This window comes from Plectropomus leopardus, chromosome 11, assembly GCF_026936395.1.
Source record: "Plectropomus leopardus strain MGB_pleo_1.0 chromosome 11, ASM2693639v1, whole genome shotgun sequence".
NCBI lineage: Eukaryota > Metazoa > Chordata > Actinopteri > Perciformes > Serranidae > Plectropomus > Plectropomus leopardus.
The window spans coordinates 17,372,848-17,385,992 of record NC_142186.1 but is presented as its reverse complement, the minus strand read 5'-3'; the positions used below and the strand labels follow the sequence as shown (position 1 = coordinate 17,385,992).

The 13,145-nt window shown below is 42.6% G+C and overlaps 2 protein-coding genes and 1 long non-coding RNA gene across 6 annotated transcripts in view; 1 reads left to right on the top strand and 2 right to left on the bottom strand.

Moving 5' to 3' along the window:
- Nucleotides 1-8,083, bottom strand: part of LOC121946121 (uncharacterized) — a 22,656-nt gene extending 14,573 nt beyond the window's left edge. The window contains exon 1 of the long non-coding RNA XR_006105992.2: nucleotides 8,037-8,083. This is a non-coding gene — a long non-coding RNA (uncharacterized LOC121946121). The remainder of the gene's footprint in view (nucleotides 1-8,036) is intronic.
- igflr1 (IGF-like family receptor 1) lies at nucleotides 4,773-10,398 on the top strand. 2 transcript variants are annotated; one of them, XM_042490547.2, is made up of 8 exons: nucleotides 4,773-4,931; nucleotides 5,145-5,340; nucleotides 5,530-5,557; nucleotides 5,644-5,691; nucleotides 7,229-7,259; nucleotides 7,331-7,420; nucleotides 7,603-7,719; nucleotides 8,243-10,398. In XM_042490547.2, the coding sequence occupies exons 1-8, from the start codon at nucleotides 4,847-4,849 to the stop codon at nucleotides 8,569-8,571; spliced, it is 924 nt and encodes a 307-aa protein (XP_042346481.1). In that variant the 5' UTR covers nucleotides 4,773-4,846; the 3' UTR covers nucleotides 8,572-10,398. The 2 variants fall into 2 exon arrangements, with proteins under 2 accessions (XP_042346481.1, XP_087940245.1); XM_088084119.1 differs by lacking the exon at nucleotides 7,603-7,719.
- The window catches only part of kmt2bb (lysine (K)-specific methyltransferase 2Bb), a 28,286-nt gene continuing 25,530 nt past the window's right edge, over nucleotides 10,390-13,145 (bottom strand). For all 3 annotated transcript variants that reach the window (XM_042490498.2, XM_042490499.2, XM_088084098.1), the window contains exon 36: nucleotides 10,390-13,145. In XM_042490498.2, the coding sequence (XP_042346432.1) occupies nucleotides 12,870-13,145 (276 nt within the window). In that variant the 3' untranslated portion in view covers nucleotides 10,390-12,869.

Sequence of the window (13,145 nt, the reverse complement as noted above, 5' to 3'; positions counted from 1 at the left end):
CCATCCCCAGTCCCATGCTGCTGTAGCTTGGCTAAGATTAAACTGATGATGTCATCAGATCTTTTTACACTGTTTTTGTTTTTTGAATAAAGGCTGTTTTAGGCCTATAAACTGAATGTGCAGAGTTGTAGAGTAGTGCAGGTCCTAAAACCCAGAAATGAGTTAGCATATTAGCAATCCCAGTTCCCTCGTCCTTAAATGATTAATTAAATTTTTGGTTAGATGCCTTAAAAAAAGGTCTGTGGATAACAAATGCTTAAAAAACGTAATCACCATTTACAGTAATTGTCTTGCAGTCTTTGCAACATGATTCACATATCCTCTTAGTATCATAAATACCAGAAATTCAACTTCCCAATGATCCTTCGGGACAAAGCTATCATTTGCATCATTCATTTTTAGTTTTAGAGTTACTATTATCCATATCGAGCAGTATTAAAAAAATTGGTTCCTAAGCAGATATCTGACACACTGACATTCAATAGTCATGCTGCAACAGCAAAATGACAATATCAGACTAAATCCTTGTGACTGCATCTCTGCTTTCATTTCCAAATTGGTATTAAGACACTTTGGTTGGTCATGTTTGTTTAGATCTGTATCAGAAAAATATGATTCACTTCTCTTTTTTTTTTAAACTAACTTTGATATTTGGACTACATACTCTAGGATTTTTGCTCACAGTAAGTGCATTTGGTAACATTTAAACCAGTTACTAGGACACACTGACAACAGGGACAGAATGAGGTAACTTAAAAAGGGAAGACGGAAAATTCAGTGCTTTAAGTGTTGCAAGGGGCAAAGCACTTACAGTACTTCTGCGCTTAAAGCAGTCTTATTATCACTTTTTGGCTCCGTGTATAGCCCACAAACAATGTAACAAGTCTAGCTGGTTTATATGCATCATTTGTCAGGTGGAGGGTTAAAGTAAGGATGGACATCCATCCATCCATCCATCCATCCATTTTCTTCCGCTTACCCGGGGTCGGGTCGCGGGGGCAGCAGCCTAAGCAGGGAAACCCAGACTTCCCTCTCCCCTGCCACTTCATCCAGCTCTTCCCGGGGAACCCCGAGGCGTTCCCAGGCCAGCTGTGAGACATAGTCTCCAGCGTGTCCTGGGTCTTCCCCGGGGCCTCCTACCGGTGGGACGTGCCCTGAACACCTCACCAGGGAGGCGTCCTGGAGGCATCCTAATTAGATGCCTGAGCCACCTCATCTGGCTCTTCTCAACACGGAGGAGCAGTGGCTCTACTCCGAGCTCCTCCCGGATGACCGAGCTTCTCACCCTATCTCTAAGGGAGAGCCCAGCCACCCTACAGAGGAAGCTCATTTTGGCTGCTTGTACCCGCGATCTTGTTCTTTCGGTCACTACCCAAAGCTCGTGACCATAGGTGAGGGTAGGAACGAAGATCGACTGGTAAATCGAGAGCTTCGCCTTTCGGCTCAGCTCCCTCTTCACCACGACAGACCGGTCAGTAATGCAGAGTCCGCATTACTGCAGACCCCGCACCGATCCGCCTGTCGATCTCCCGTTCCGTCCTTCCCTCACTCGTGAACAAGACCCCGAGGTACTTAAACTCCTCCACTTGGGGCAGGACTTTGTCCCCGATTCGGAGGGGGCACGCCACCCTTTTCCGGCTGAGAACTATGCTCTCGGAATGCGGACCAAGCTCTGGCACCGGTCATACAGGGAACGGACAGCCTGTATCAGGGAGTCCGAAACCCCATATTCCCGGAGAACCCCCCACAGGACTCCCCGAGGGACACGGTCGAATGCCTTCTCCAAGTCCACAAAGCACATGTGGACCGGTTGGGCAAACTCCCACGCACCCTCAAGGATCCTGCCAAGGGTCCAGAGCTGGTCCACAGTTCCACGACTGGGGCGAAAACCGCATTGCTCCTCCTGAATCCGGGGTTCGACTATCCGGCGGACCCTCCTCTCTAGTACCCCCGAATAGACCTTACCAGGGAGGCTGAGGAGTGTGATCCCCCTTGTAGTTGGAACACACCCTCCGGTCCCCCTTCTTAAAAAGAGGGACCACCACCCCAGTCTGCCAGTCCAAGGGCACTGCCCCCGATGTCCACGCAATGTTGCAGAGTCGCGTCAGCCACGACAGCCCCACAACATCCAGGGCCTTGAGGAACTCCGGGCGGACCTTTTCCCCCCCCGGGGCCCTGCCACCGAGGAGCTTTTTGACCACCTCGGTAATCTCAGCCCCAGAGATAGAGGAGCCCACCCCCGAGTCACCAGGCCCTGCTTCCCCAACGGAAGGCGTGTCGGTGGGATTGAGGAGGTCTTCGAAGTATTCCTTCCACCGATCCACAACGTCCCGAGTCGAGGTCCTGAGACGCCGGATGGTGGTCCAGAACCTCTTCGAAGCCATCTGGAAGGCCCGATAGGACTCCTTCTTCAGCTTGACGGCACCCCTTACCGCCGGTGTCCACCAGCGGGTTCGGCTGTTGCCGCCCCGACAGGCACCGACCACCTTACGGCCACAGCACTGGTCGGCCGCCTCAGCAATGGAGACACGGAACACGGCCCACTCAATGTCCCCGTCCTCCCCCGGGACATGGTCGAAGCTCTCCCGGAGGTGGGAGTTGAAGCTCCTTCTGACGGGAGACTCTGCCAGACGTTCCCAGCAGACCCTCACAATGCGTTTGGGTCTGCCAGGTCTGACCGGCGTCCTCCCCCACCATCGGAGCCAACTCACCACCAGGTGGTGATCGGTTGACAGCTCCGCCCCTCTCTTCACCCGAGTGTCGAAGACATACGGCTGCAAGTCCAACGATACGACTACAAAGTCGATCATTGAACTGTGGCCTAGGGTGTCCTGCTGCCAAGTGCACATGTGGACACCCTTATGCTTGAACATGGTGTTCATTATGGACAATCTGTGGTGAGCACAGAAGTCCAATAACAAAACACCACTCGGGTTCAGATCGGGGGGGCCATTCCTCCCGATCACGCCCCTCCAGGTCTCACTGTCGTTGCCAATGTGAGCATTGAAGTCCCCCAGCAGAACGAGGGAGTCCCCAGAAGGAGCACTCTCCAGCACCTCCTCTAAGGACTCCAAAAAGGGTGGATACTCTGAACTGCTGTTTGGACCATAGGTACAAACAACAGTCAGGATCCGTCCCCCAACCCGAAGGCAGAGGGAGGCTACCCTCTCATTCACTGGGGTAAACTCCAACGTACAGGCACCAAACCAGGGGGCAATAAGTATTGCCACCCCTGCCCGGCGCCTCTCACCAGTGGCAACTCCAGAGTGGAAGAGAGTCCATCCCCTCTCGAGAAGACTGGTTCCAGAGCCCAAGCCATGCGTCGGGCCCCATGGGTAAAGGCCCGGCCACCAGGTGCTCGCCATCGAGCCCCTCCCCCAGGCCTGGCTCCAGGGGGGGGGCCCCGGTGACCCGCGTCTGGGTGAGGGGAACTCCGGACCATTGGTTGTCATCATCATAAGGGTCTTGTGAGCTACACTTTGTCTGGTCCCTCCCCTAGGACCTGTTTGCCATGGGTGACCCTACCAGGGCCATGAAGCCCCCGACAACTGAGCTCCTAGGATCACTGGGACACGCAAACCCCTCCACCACGATAAGTGGTAGCTCAGGGAGGATGGACAATAGACCAAATTTCTAGTATTACTTAAACCGTGAATCTCTTACTGTCATAAATAAACTGTTTATTCTATTTATTCCAATTTCACTTGTAATTTATAACTTGCAACAACTTTACAAAATAAAGTACATACAGCTAAATTTTAAGTAAACCTAACAATTAGATATAAAGTTTTTATGAAATTTAGATTGATAGTTATATTTACTTTCTTTTTTTCTTTTCTTTTTTTTTTCAAGACCTTTCCTATGTTTGTGGGTTTATACCCACTTTAAGGGACCAAATAATAATGTTCCATGCCCATCTGCTGCACAATGCCGCATCACATAATGCCGCAGATGTGCCCCAGTGGCACAGCACAGCAGCAACACAGCAGTGTCATTGCCTGACACGCTGAGGGAACAAGATTTAAAGTGTACTACTTTGAGCAAGCAGAGACAAACGCTACATGCTGCAACTCTCCAACAAAATAGGCGGCTCTATTTGGGTGACAGAAACAGAGAAATAGGGAGGACGAGCGCACAGCTGCATCTCCTGACATCAGTGATCTCCTGACATGTGCTGTGTTCCTGATGAGATAAAAGCAGTGCAAATTCAAATGAGAGCCAATCAAAAACAATGCATGTCAAATTTTTAGTGTCAAATTTATGGAACCTGTCTGGAACTATCAAGTGTCTGCAGCTGCAGCCAGACCTACTCATCTCCAGTGGTGGAAAGCAATGAAAAACATTTACTTTTTACTGTACTGAAGTAGAGTTTTAAGGTACTTGTACAATAATTTAGTGTTTGTTTGTTTTTTAAAATGCTGCTGCATTTATTTGACAGATTTAGTTACAAATTACTTTATGGATTTATGTTACCATCCATCCACCATGAATAACCATATTAATAACCATATTTCTCAATTTCTGGTTATGATAAATTATGCAGTTTTGGACATTTATAAAGAAAACGTGCTTTTCAATCCAGCTTGATGGTTTAGGGTTCTGAGGACATTTAAAATTGTGAATTATTATTCAAAGTGTGAAGTTGCTAAAGTTAAAATAGCAAAACTCCCCACCAGTACTTGGAAAATTATTTGAAGTCCCCCGCAATAAATATCAAACGGTCTGACTAAGTAATCCTTGTTCCCCTGTATGCTGTCCCTGCTCTGACACAGTGGGCGGTAGCTTAGTCTAGCTTAGTCTATTGAATGCTTTTCTCTTGCGCTCATGCACTTTCAAGAAACTGACCATGGGTTACTCTGAGAACTGCCATGATCTGAAAACCTACTGGGACAGGGAAAAATCAAAATGTGTGTTGTGTCCTGTACAGCCAGGTAGGTCATCATAATTATTATTTTGTTCTGTTCTATTCTATTAATGATATTAGAATAAGTCGGTTTAATATTATTTTTTAACAATACAGCATACATGTAGCCCGTATACCCTGTGTTGTTAAAACAAATAGACCATTATTATTATTCGATCTCTGTCCTATTCTAATGGGCAATTAACATCTTACTACATTAATATTGTATTGCTGTTTTCAGGGTATGAGATCACGCCAAACTGTGGCAGAGATGACGACGGAGGGTTGCACGACCTCCCCCACACAGAGTGCATTGCCAATGTTACCTTTAACGATGGCAGCAGTGCCTTTTGTCAAACCTGTTCGTCTTGTTCGCCCGGGTACATTATCACACACACGTGCAATGTCACTACTGACACCCGGTGCCAGGAACCACGGTAAGCAAACAAAAGTAAACTGCAGCCGTCGATATGTCAGATGAAAAAAAAGTTTAAGTTATAGCCCACAAAAGCCCTTAGTTTGCATGTACTTACCTCCGTTAGTCTATAGAAAAGTCATGTAAATTTTCCATTTTTTTTTTTCATTTCCAAGTAAATACTACTACAATTTACTCTGAATTTCTATAGAAGCGGGACGTCAGGAGCTTTTACCACAGTGAGTGTGCTGACCGCAAACATCAGGTAGACATGATGTATATTTATGTTGTTTTCAGTGCATGATGTCATTGTCTTTGTCTGCAGGAACCAACATCGCAGCATGTTTCTACTTTCTCCAGCCCTATAGCAAAGGTAATTCATATAGCCTTACTAACCTTTTATAGCCAGCAGAACAAGTCTATTAGCAGAGCTGTGTGCTGTTAGTGATTAACGCAGGAAATTTGCCTATTAGACAACGTCATGGCATACTTTTTAGATGGAAATGAACCCACATGAAGAAACCCCCCGGTTTCATGGTTTGAATCATTTAAAGCCCCGGTGTGTGGTATTTAGTCGAGCCTATGTGGAGTCACACGAGGGTTAAACTATGGCTGTATGTGGCAATATAGTAATGTGTGAGAACATCTGGAAACATTCAAATATGTTAAAACGTTTGAATCAAATTAACCCTTTGAAACCTGAGCGATTTGGGTTGATTTCAAAAACACTGGAAGAATGCAATGTGCAACTGGAGAAATTACCCAAACTACCCAAATTACCCAACTTGCAAGAATTTGAGTTAAAAATACAAGAAAATTTCCTGGAAGAAGTAATTCAAAAAGAATTATAGTTATGTAACTATATATGTGTGTGTGTGTGGGTGTGTGTGTGTGTGTGTCTGTCTGTCTGTCTGTCTGTATGTGTCTGTGTGTGTATAGACAAATCAAACCAGTTTGCCCAGGGTCCAAAGGTTGAAGTTCTTGTGAAAGCCCTCTGAATGCTGCACAAGAAAAGAGATGTCAATCCAGGTGTCATAGGATTAATCAAATTTTTTCCATGTGTACAAAATAGCAGAACAAATAGCTTTAACTTTTAAATCTGGAAGACATCTGTTGCTGTGTGTGATTTAATTACCAGAGGATTAGTGAGTGCACGAAGGAGGTTTTTGCACAAAAGCTTTACAGTTTCAAAAAACAGATTCACAATTGTGTTTGTGTTTTTTTGTGTTTTTTAAAAAGCCCCAGTTGTATGTGAATCTAGGTTTAGGACTCACACTTGACACTCACTTTAAGATATGATCATACAAATCTACAAGACTATTTGACTGTATTGGCACCAGTGTTTTTTCTTTTTTTTACTATCTTAGAAACTGTTGTGCATTTATTGTTTGGTGTATAAAAGTCAAAGAAAAAAACAGAATCTAAATTATTCTAGTATTTTTTTAAGTCAGTAGCAGCAGCTGATAGGGACTTGACTTGGGAACAAGAGGGTCGCCACTTCAAGTCCCTGTTCGCACCTCTTATGAAGGGAGGACTGGTAGTTGGAGAGGTGCAAGTGAACCTCCTGGGCACTGCCAAGGTGCTTTTGAGCAAGGTACCTAACCTCCAACTGCTCAGGGCAGCTGTCGATGGGAACCCCCCTAACTCTGACATCTCGCTGTTTAATGCATGTGTAGAGGTCCTGTGCGTGTGTGTATTTCGGGCCTGTGTTTATGTTACATGTACTAACTAAGTGAAAAAATTAAATACTCTGTCAGAGATTTCTAAAGTATTTCTTCTAAGTTTTCTTCTAATGCCAGTTTTAACCCAAACACAAACATTGTTTTTGGCCGAACATGACAGATGGTTTCATTGTTTGAGCTGGCTTTAAAAGCACACAGTCAGGACGGTTCACTCTGTTTTCATTTCAGACAGTCCCAGTATCTGGTCCAAGTGCAACATGTAAGTTAAAAACACACTTGACAACGGAGCAGATTTATTCAAACTTTAAATTTAACCTTGATCTTTTTCAGTTGTTACAGGGGTAGTACCATTGGTGATCCTGATTTCTGTCATACTCATTGTGATGTTTGCTTGTGTAATCTACATGAAGCGGAAAAGAGGTTTGTACATTGAAACTTTAAGTTTTAAACACAGATAAATAAGCACTAAAGTAGAAAAGATAGTCTTCTTTGGTCAAATCACAGACTGGGAAACTGCAAAATAGCTGCCTATCACCCTCCTGTTATATAATTATACTGGGGTGGTTCTGGTCTTAATTATAACGGTTTATTTTTCATTCTAGTGTTTAACAGAGGTCAGCACACAGTGTTGAGTTACTGCAGAAGAGCTTCATACATCAGTGCAGGGTTCTCCTCTCTGCCTGCTCCATCTGCTAACAATGAACTGGTGGAAATTTTGAGTGAGTGGAAATTTTATTGCTGTTTTAATTGTACTGTAGCTGAGTCATTCTGTAACATTAAAGGGATACTTTACCAATTTTTAACCAGCTTTGTATCAATAATAAAACCAATAAGATATGTGTGGGCATACCTTGTTTCTTGGCTGATATGTGTGAGCAATCACTCCAAGGTTTAGTCAGTCACCAAACATGAAGAATCTACCTAACACATTTTTAACAATGTATCTTTAACACTATCTGCTAAAAGAAATACTTTGGCTTCACAATTTAACTTAAAATGATGTGGTAAAAAATGTATTTTTAAAAAAGGAACCTACCAAAATCATAGATCAAACAAAGGCTGGCCTCTGCTGCTCGCTTCCAGGTGTCTCAGTGTGGTAATAAGGTCCAGGTGAGCCTCCTGCCCTTTTACAGAATAGGCTCCTCCCCTGGGTCCGAGTGCATCAGTGTGTTTATATAAACACACTGATGTGATAAATTGGTAAAATATTACGTTTTAATCCCCCTCAATTTTCCTCTGTAGGTCCCAACATCCTGTCATCACCTTTGCAGTCAGTGTTGGACAACCTGGATGTTTTGGAAGAGCTTGTAATTTTGCTGGATCCAGAAATTCATGGAGTCAAGAACACCAAACACCTGGCGTCTCTTTGCTCCTTCCCTGCCACCTGGATTACCTACGCCTACTCCATGAAAGACAGTAAGAGTCCTTTGAAAGCCGTGCTGGAGGGGGTCACCAGCAGGCAACCTGATTGGACAGTAGGACACCTGGTGAAGCTGCTCCGACACATGGAGCGCAACGACGCCATCGCTGCTCTCGCCAAACTAGAAGTGAATGTGATGCTGCAGGTGTAACATTCCTTCAACCTGTGACAGATGTTTGTATTTCTGATCATTGCTGTGATATTTAAATCATAGATGTTCAGCCAGTTCCATAAAGAATTGATGGAAAATCAGTATTGAACATATCAATGTTAACATCAACAAAAAATATGGGCAGAGTAGTTTGATGCAGATGAGAAAAAAAAATTAAAGGGATACCCTATCAATTGTTAACATCGTTTTCAGTTAAGAACTCAGTTTATAAAAACAGCTTTAGAATATAATCTGTGGCTCGATATTTGGTTACATTTTAGGAATTTTCATGGCACCATATAGAGCATGTATTCAAGACAGTGGTCTTATGAAAGATATCATCCTGCTGCATTATGGGATGTGCAGTCCCAGTATTCTTGGTGCTTGAGACATCCTTGAGACTTAATGTCAGGTTGTCTCAGCCTCCACTGCTTCAGTTTTGACCATTCTTTTCTTAACTATTTGAAACCTGGAGTCACATCACTTTCCTTGTGCTGCTTTCAGATGCCTTTCACGAGTACTTAACCATTTAAGCCCGGAGCAAATTGTTGCATTTTTCTTTTAAAAGCTTTGTAGAAAAGAAATATTTAACAAATTGCAAGAAATAATAAGATAATAGAAAATAGAAAATAGCTTTTTAAAGGGCGAGGGAAACCTATACTGTATCTAATAATTATCATAATTACATATCTAAAATTATGTTACAAAATTATTACTTTTGGTTTTTTTTTCAGGTCATTTTCTTAAAAAAAACTATTAAAACTAATTTTTATGTAATTTTCTTGTAATATTTGAATTGTTTCTTCTTTTGTTGCTCATTGTCTTCTTCCCATGTTTTTTAAAAAGAAGTCAAGCCAGTTTGCTGGGGTTTTTAAAAGGTTAATTTGCCTTTTGTGAGTAACCAAATGTTACGCAAAATAACTAGAGAAACACACGAAAAAATATTTAAACTGGCAACTACTTTGTATTACGACCCCTTGCAAGCTTGATGCTCAATTCTCCGGTAAGAATCAAGATGTTCAGACAAGCATGTCTCTACAGGACAAGACTGGCTGCCAGTATAACCCTTTTTGTGCCTTCTCGTACCTGCATTTTTGCACAAATTGAATTGATGATGTTCTAATTTGTCTGCCCTGAACTGCTCCTCGTTCTTATTTTTTCTTTGTGCAACCAAATCCAGACAGCTTGAACATGTTATTTGCATTATCTTCACCCACTGACCACTGAGTAAATACCAAGATGTGCTTTGAAGCAGCAGCTGGAGTTCATCTGGGGATTAATTAGACCCATGCAGAGACGAGCACAGTCAGGGCATTGCAAGATGATTAAAGCTCAGTGGGCTTTATGTGAATGAAATAAAAAAACAGAAATGATCTGTGCTATGGTCGGCTGTGCATGATAATACTGCACTGTGAAATGACAGCATCCCCCTCAGACTGTCTGACAGACACGTAGCCCTGCCTGGGATTGTCTCTGAGAAAGATATTTAAGGAAGCTTATTTGTGCTGCTTTTCAAAAGAGCTGGGAAATCAAAATTTAAATAGGGGAGACATTACACTGTAGTCCAAACACATGCTTTTTCACAAGCTGAAATAACCGGACGCTACAGGAGCCAATGGACCGTTGGGAAATGCTAAAACATGCACATGTAATGCAATTAACCCATATCATGTCAGCATGACATATGAACCAAATCAACCTAATTTATTATGATTTAAATCTCTGCATGTCATGACTTTATACTCATACTATTGTGGCTCAATTCTTGCAGCGGCATTATTCTTTTTCTACTTTGACTTTTTATAATAAAAGATGGAATTGTTCAAACATCTTAACATCTTTATTAAGCAAATAACATTATAAATAAAAAAGTGCATAGAAAAATTAAACAGGTTTAGAAATATGTATACAAATATTTACAAACCCAGGGTTTATTTGTACATGGTAACAAAGACGTAAATTTAAAGATCACATATTTTCTCATTTTTGTCTTTTACACTTACTTTAAAATAACCCTACTATATATACTATATATATATATATTTTATATATGTGTGTATATATAACATACAGCTTTCTTAACAGATTCTGGGAGAGATGGTCATGATAACTTCAGGTTTTGACTAGTGCTTTCCATCCTTCATTGCAAACACACACACAGACACACACACAGACAGACACACACACACACACACACACACACAAAACGACACAGACGCACCCACATACACACACGCAGACACACTCACACTCACCAGCTCCGCAGGACATTAAAACCAAGCTTCTCTTTAAATTATCATCCTCTCTTTTTGCATCAGTATTCCCAAACATCTGTGTAAACAGCTGAGGTAGAATCCTTGCAAGGAGTTGGGAGTGACTCTGCTCTTGTTGTCAGCTAGGTGATTGACACAAGTTAATCTGGGCTCCATCCCAGTGATTGGACATGCAAGAGGGAAAGGGGATTTAAGATAAAAAGTCAAAAACATAATGGACATTTGCTCTAAGAAGTTTGAAAAGGGTGAGGGGTAAAAGAAAAAAAAAGATGATCATGGACTTAGGGAGGCAAACAGTGCTCATTTTACTCTTGTGGCTGATTCTAAGACCGTCAGTAATCTACCATAACAAAAAGATAAAATAAAAATGATTCTTTAAAAATACCTGCTTTAGAACAATTTCTGTCATGAAGGCTTAAATGCATGACACAACTGCCCCAAAAGAAAATTCAAGTAAATTAGTGAAACAAAGGACATCAGCTGTAAACACAACAAAAGATACAAATGGGGGAGATCTCCTAATACACTAGACCGCCACCGTTTACACAAAGCACAACCTTTTACCAATAAAAATATAAATCAAAACATGAATAAATAGAACTACCAATTTGAACAGTGTGTGAATTAGATTACCCTCATCAGTGACGGCACTGATCATCGACTAAGAACAACATTAAACATCATTTTAAGGTGCTGAGTGCGTTCCCTCAGCTCCATTTCAGACTCTCTGTTTTCTGCAACTTCTTCTGCAAAGTCTGTGCATCTTGTTCTTGGCCTGGTGCAGGAACTGAATGCACACACACGCAGTGGCAATGCTTTATACCACAATCTCCCTGATTAAGAGATAAACTGTAGCAGGTGTCACAAAGATGAAAATAGTTTTTTTTACGTTTGATGGTTATTTATGTGCAACTGTAGGGCAGCAACGTCTTATTGCAATAGGTAATGAGCATCTGCCATGAGAGTAATAAAAATATATATTAAAAAACTGATATTCACCACAACTCTTCACTTTTGGCTTGGGTAGTGTTTGCTACATACACTGTACATCAAGAGAGAAAAACACGTCTTAATGACACATTATGGATATGACACTGAAAACATCTATTTTTAAGTCAACACAGGAAGACAACATGTGACACACATACACCGATGATCTAAAGTGTGAAACGTAGCAGACACTTAACACTCCAATAAAGATAAGAGTACTGCTTGAGTGCATAAATTTAAGATTAATGGTCTCAGCAGGGTGAATAAACAGCAAAACTATTCCTGATTTGCGGGACATCTTTGTCCAACTAAAGACGTTAAAGACCTTACAAAGCTTAGCACCATGGTTGTTTTGTTATTCCCAGGAAAAACGAATCTAAAAAGAAAAAGTATTAACATGTTCAATGTCAGGTAAAACAGACAAAGGTTTGGGTGAATGTATGGCTCAAGAACTGACTTCACCACTGCATGGATGGGGCTATAATATTCCCATCACTGGAGGATGGAGCGATCATGATTACAAGTGTACAACAGACAGACGTACCCTCCCCCCCCAAGAAATGAATAAAACGTATAAGGAATCTCTCAGAGCCTAGCTATAGGTTTTCAGCAATGATTCAAACAGATAAGGCTTGATGTGTGTTTCAAAGAAATTCTGTTGGTGTCGTCCATACTGATCCAGGAACCCCCCTTTCAGATAACATCTGGGTAAATGTTTTGCAGCAATGGAAACCAAAAACACTTCCTCCGCAGTATTTACTGTTCTGGTGCTGTGTTAGCTGCACGTCTGAACTCTTTCACAGGCAAAAGCAGAAACTTGCCAGATTTGACCTTCCTGCGCAGATCCAAGGCTCCTCTTCTACAATCTATAAAAATGTCCACATATCACTTCTCACCGGCCGAATATTCCCGACCGGTCTCATAGTGGCTAATTCCCCTTCTGTGCAGACAGCCTGCTGCCTCCCCGAGCCCAATCCACCTTAATTTAAGGCTTACAAGTAAACAGGATCCTCCCCTTTTCATACGAGAGATGTCTCAGTTGAGGAAACGCCGACATCGCCGGGCCCCACAGTTACAGTTGAGTTTGCTGCTGGCGTCTTCAATGGGGAACTTGTAGTCATAGGTGAGCTCCTCCCCCCTGTAGATCTTCCGAAGAGCAAAGATGACGATATGCTTCCGGCCTTCCACATTGATCACTCGAGAGTAGCAGTTAGGTTCACAGGAGTGGTTGATGAATCTCGCTGCGTTGCCGTGCATGGTTGCATCCACCACATCAAAGTCATCGATGCGGAACATGTAACAGCCGATACC

Bases quoted from the DNA above. Each gene is read 5' to 3' on its own strand.
- igflr1 (XM_042490547.2), top strand. From the start codon at position 4,847: ATGGGTTACTCTGAGAACTGCCATGATCTGAAAACCTACTGGGACAGG. The intron at 5,341-5,529 runs GTAAGCAAACAA...GAATTTCTATAG, and splicing joins ACCCGGTGCCAGGAACCACG to AAGCGGGACGTCAGGAGCTT. The intron at 7,421-7,602 runs GTTTGTACATTG...TTTTCATTCTAG, and splicing joins CTACATGAAGCGGAAAAGAG to TGTTTAACAGAGGTCAGCAC.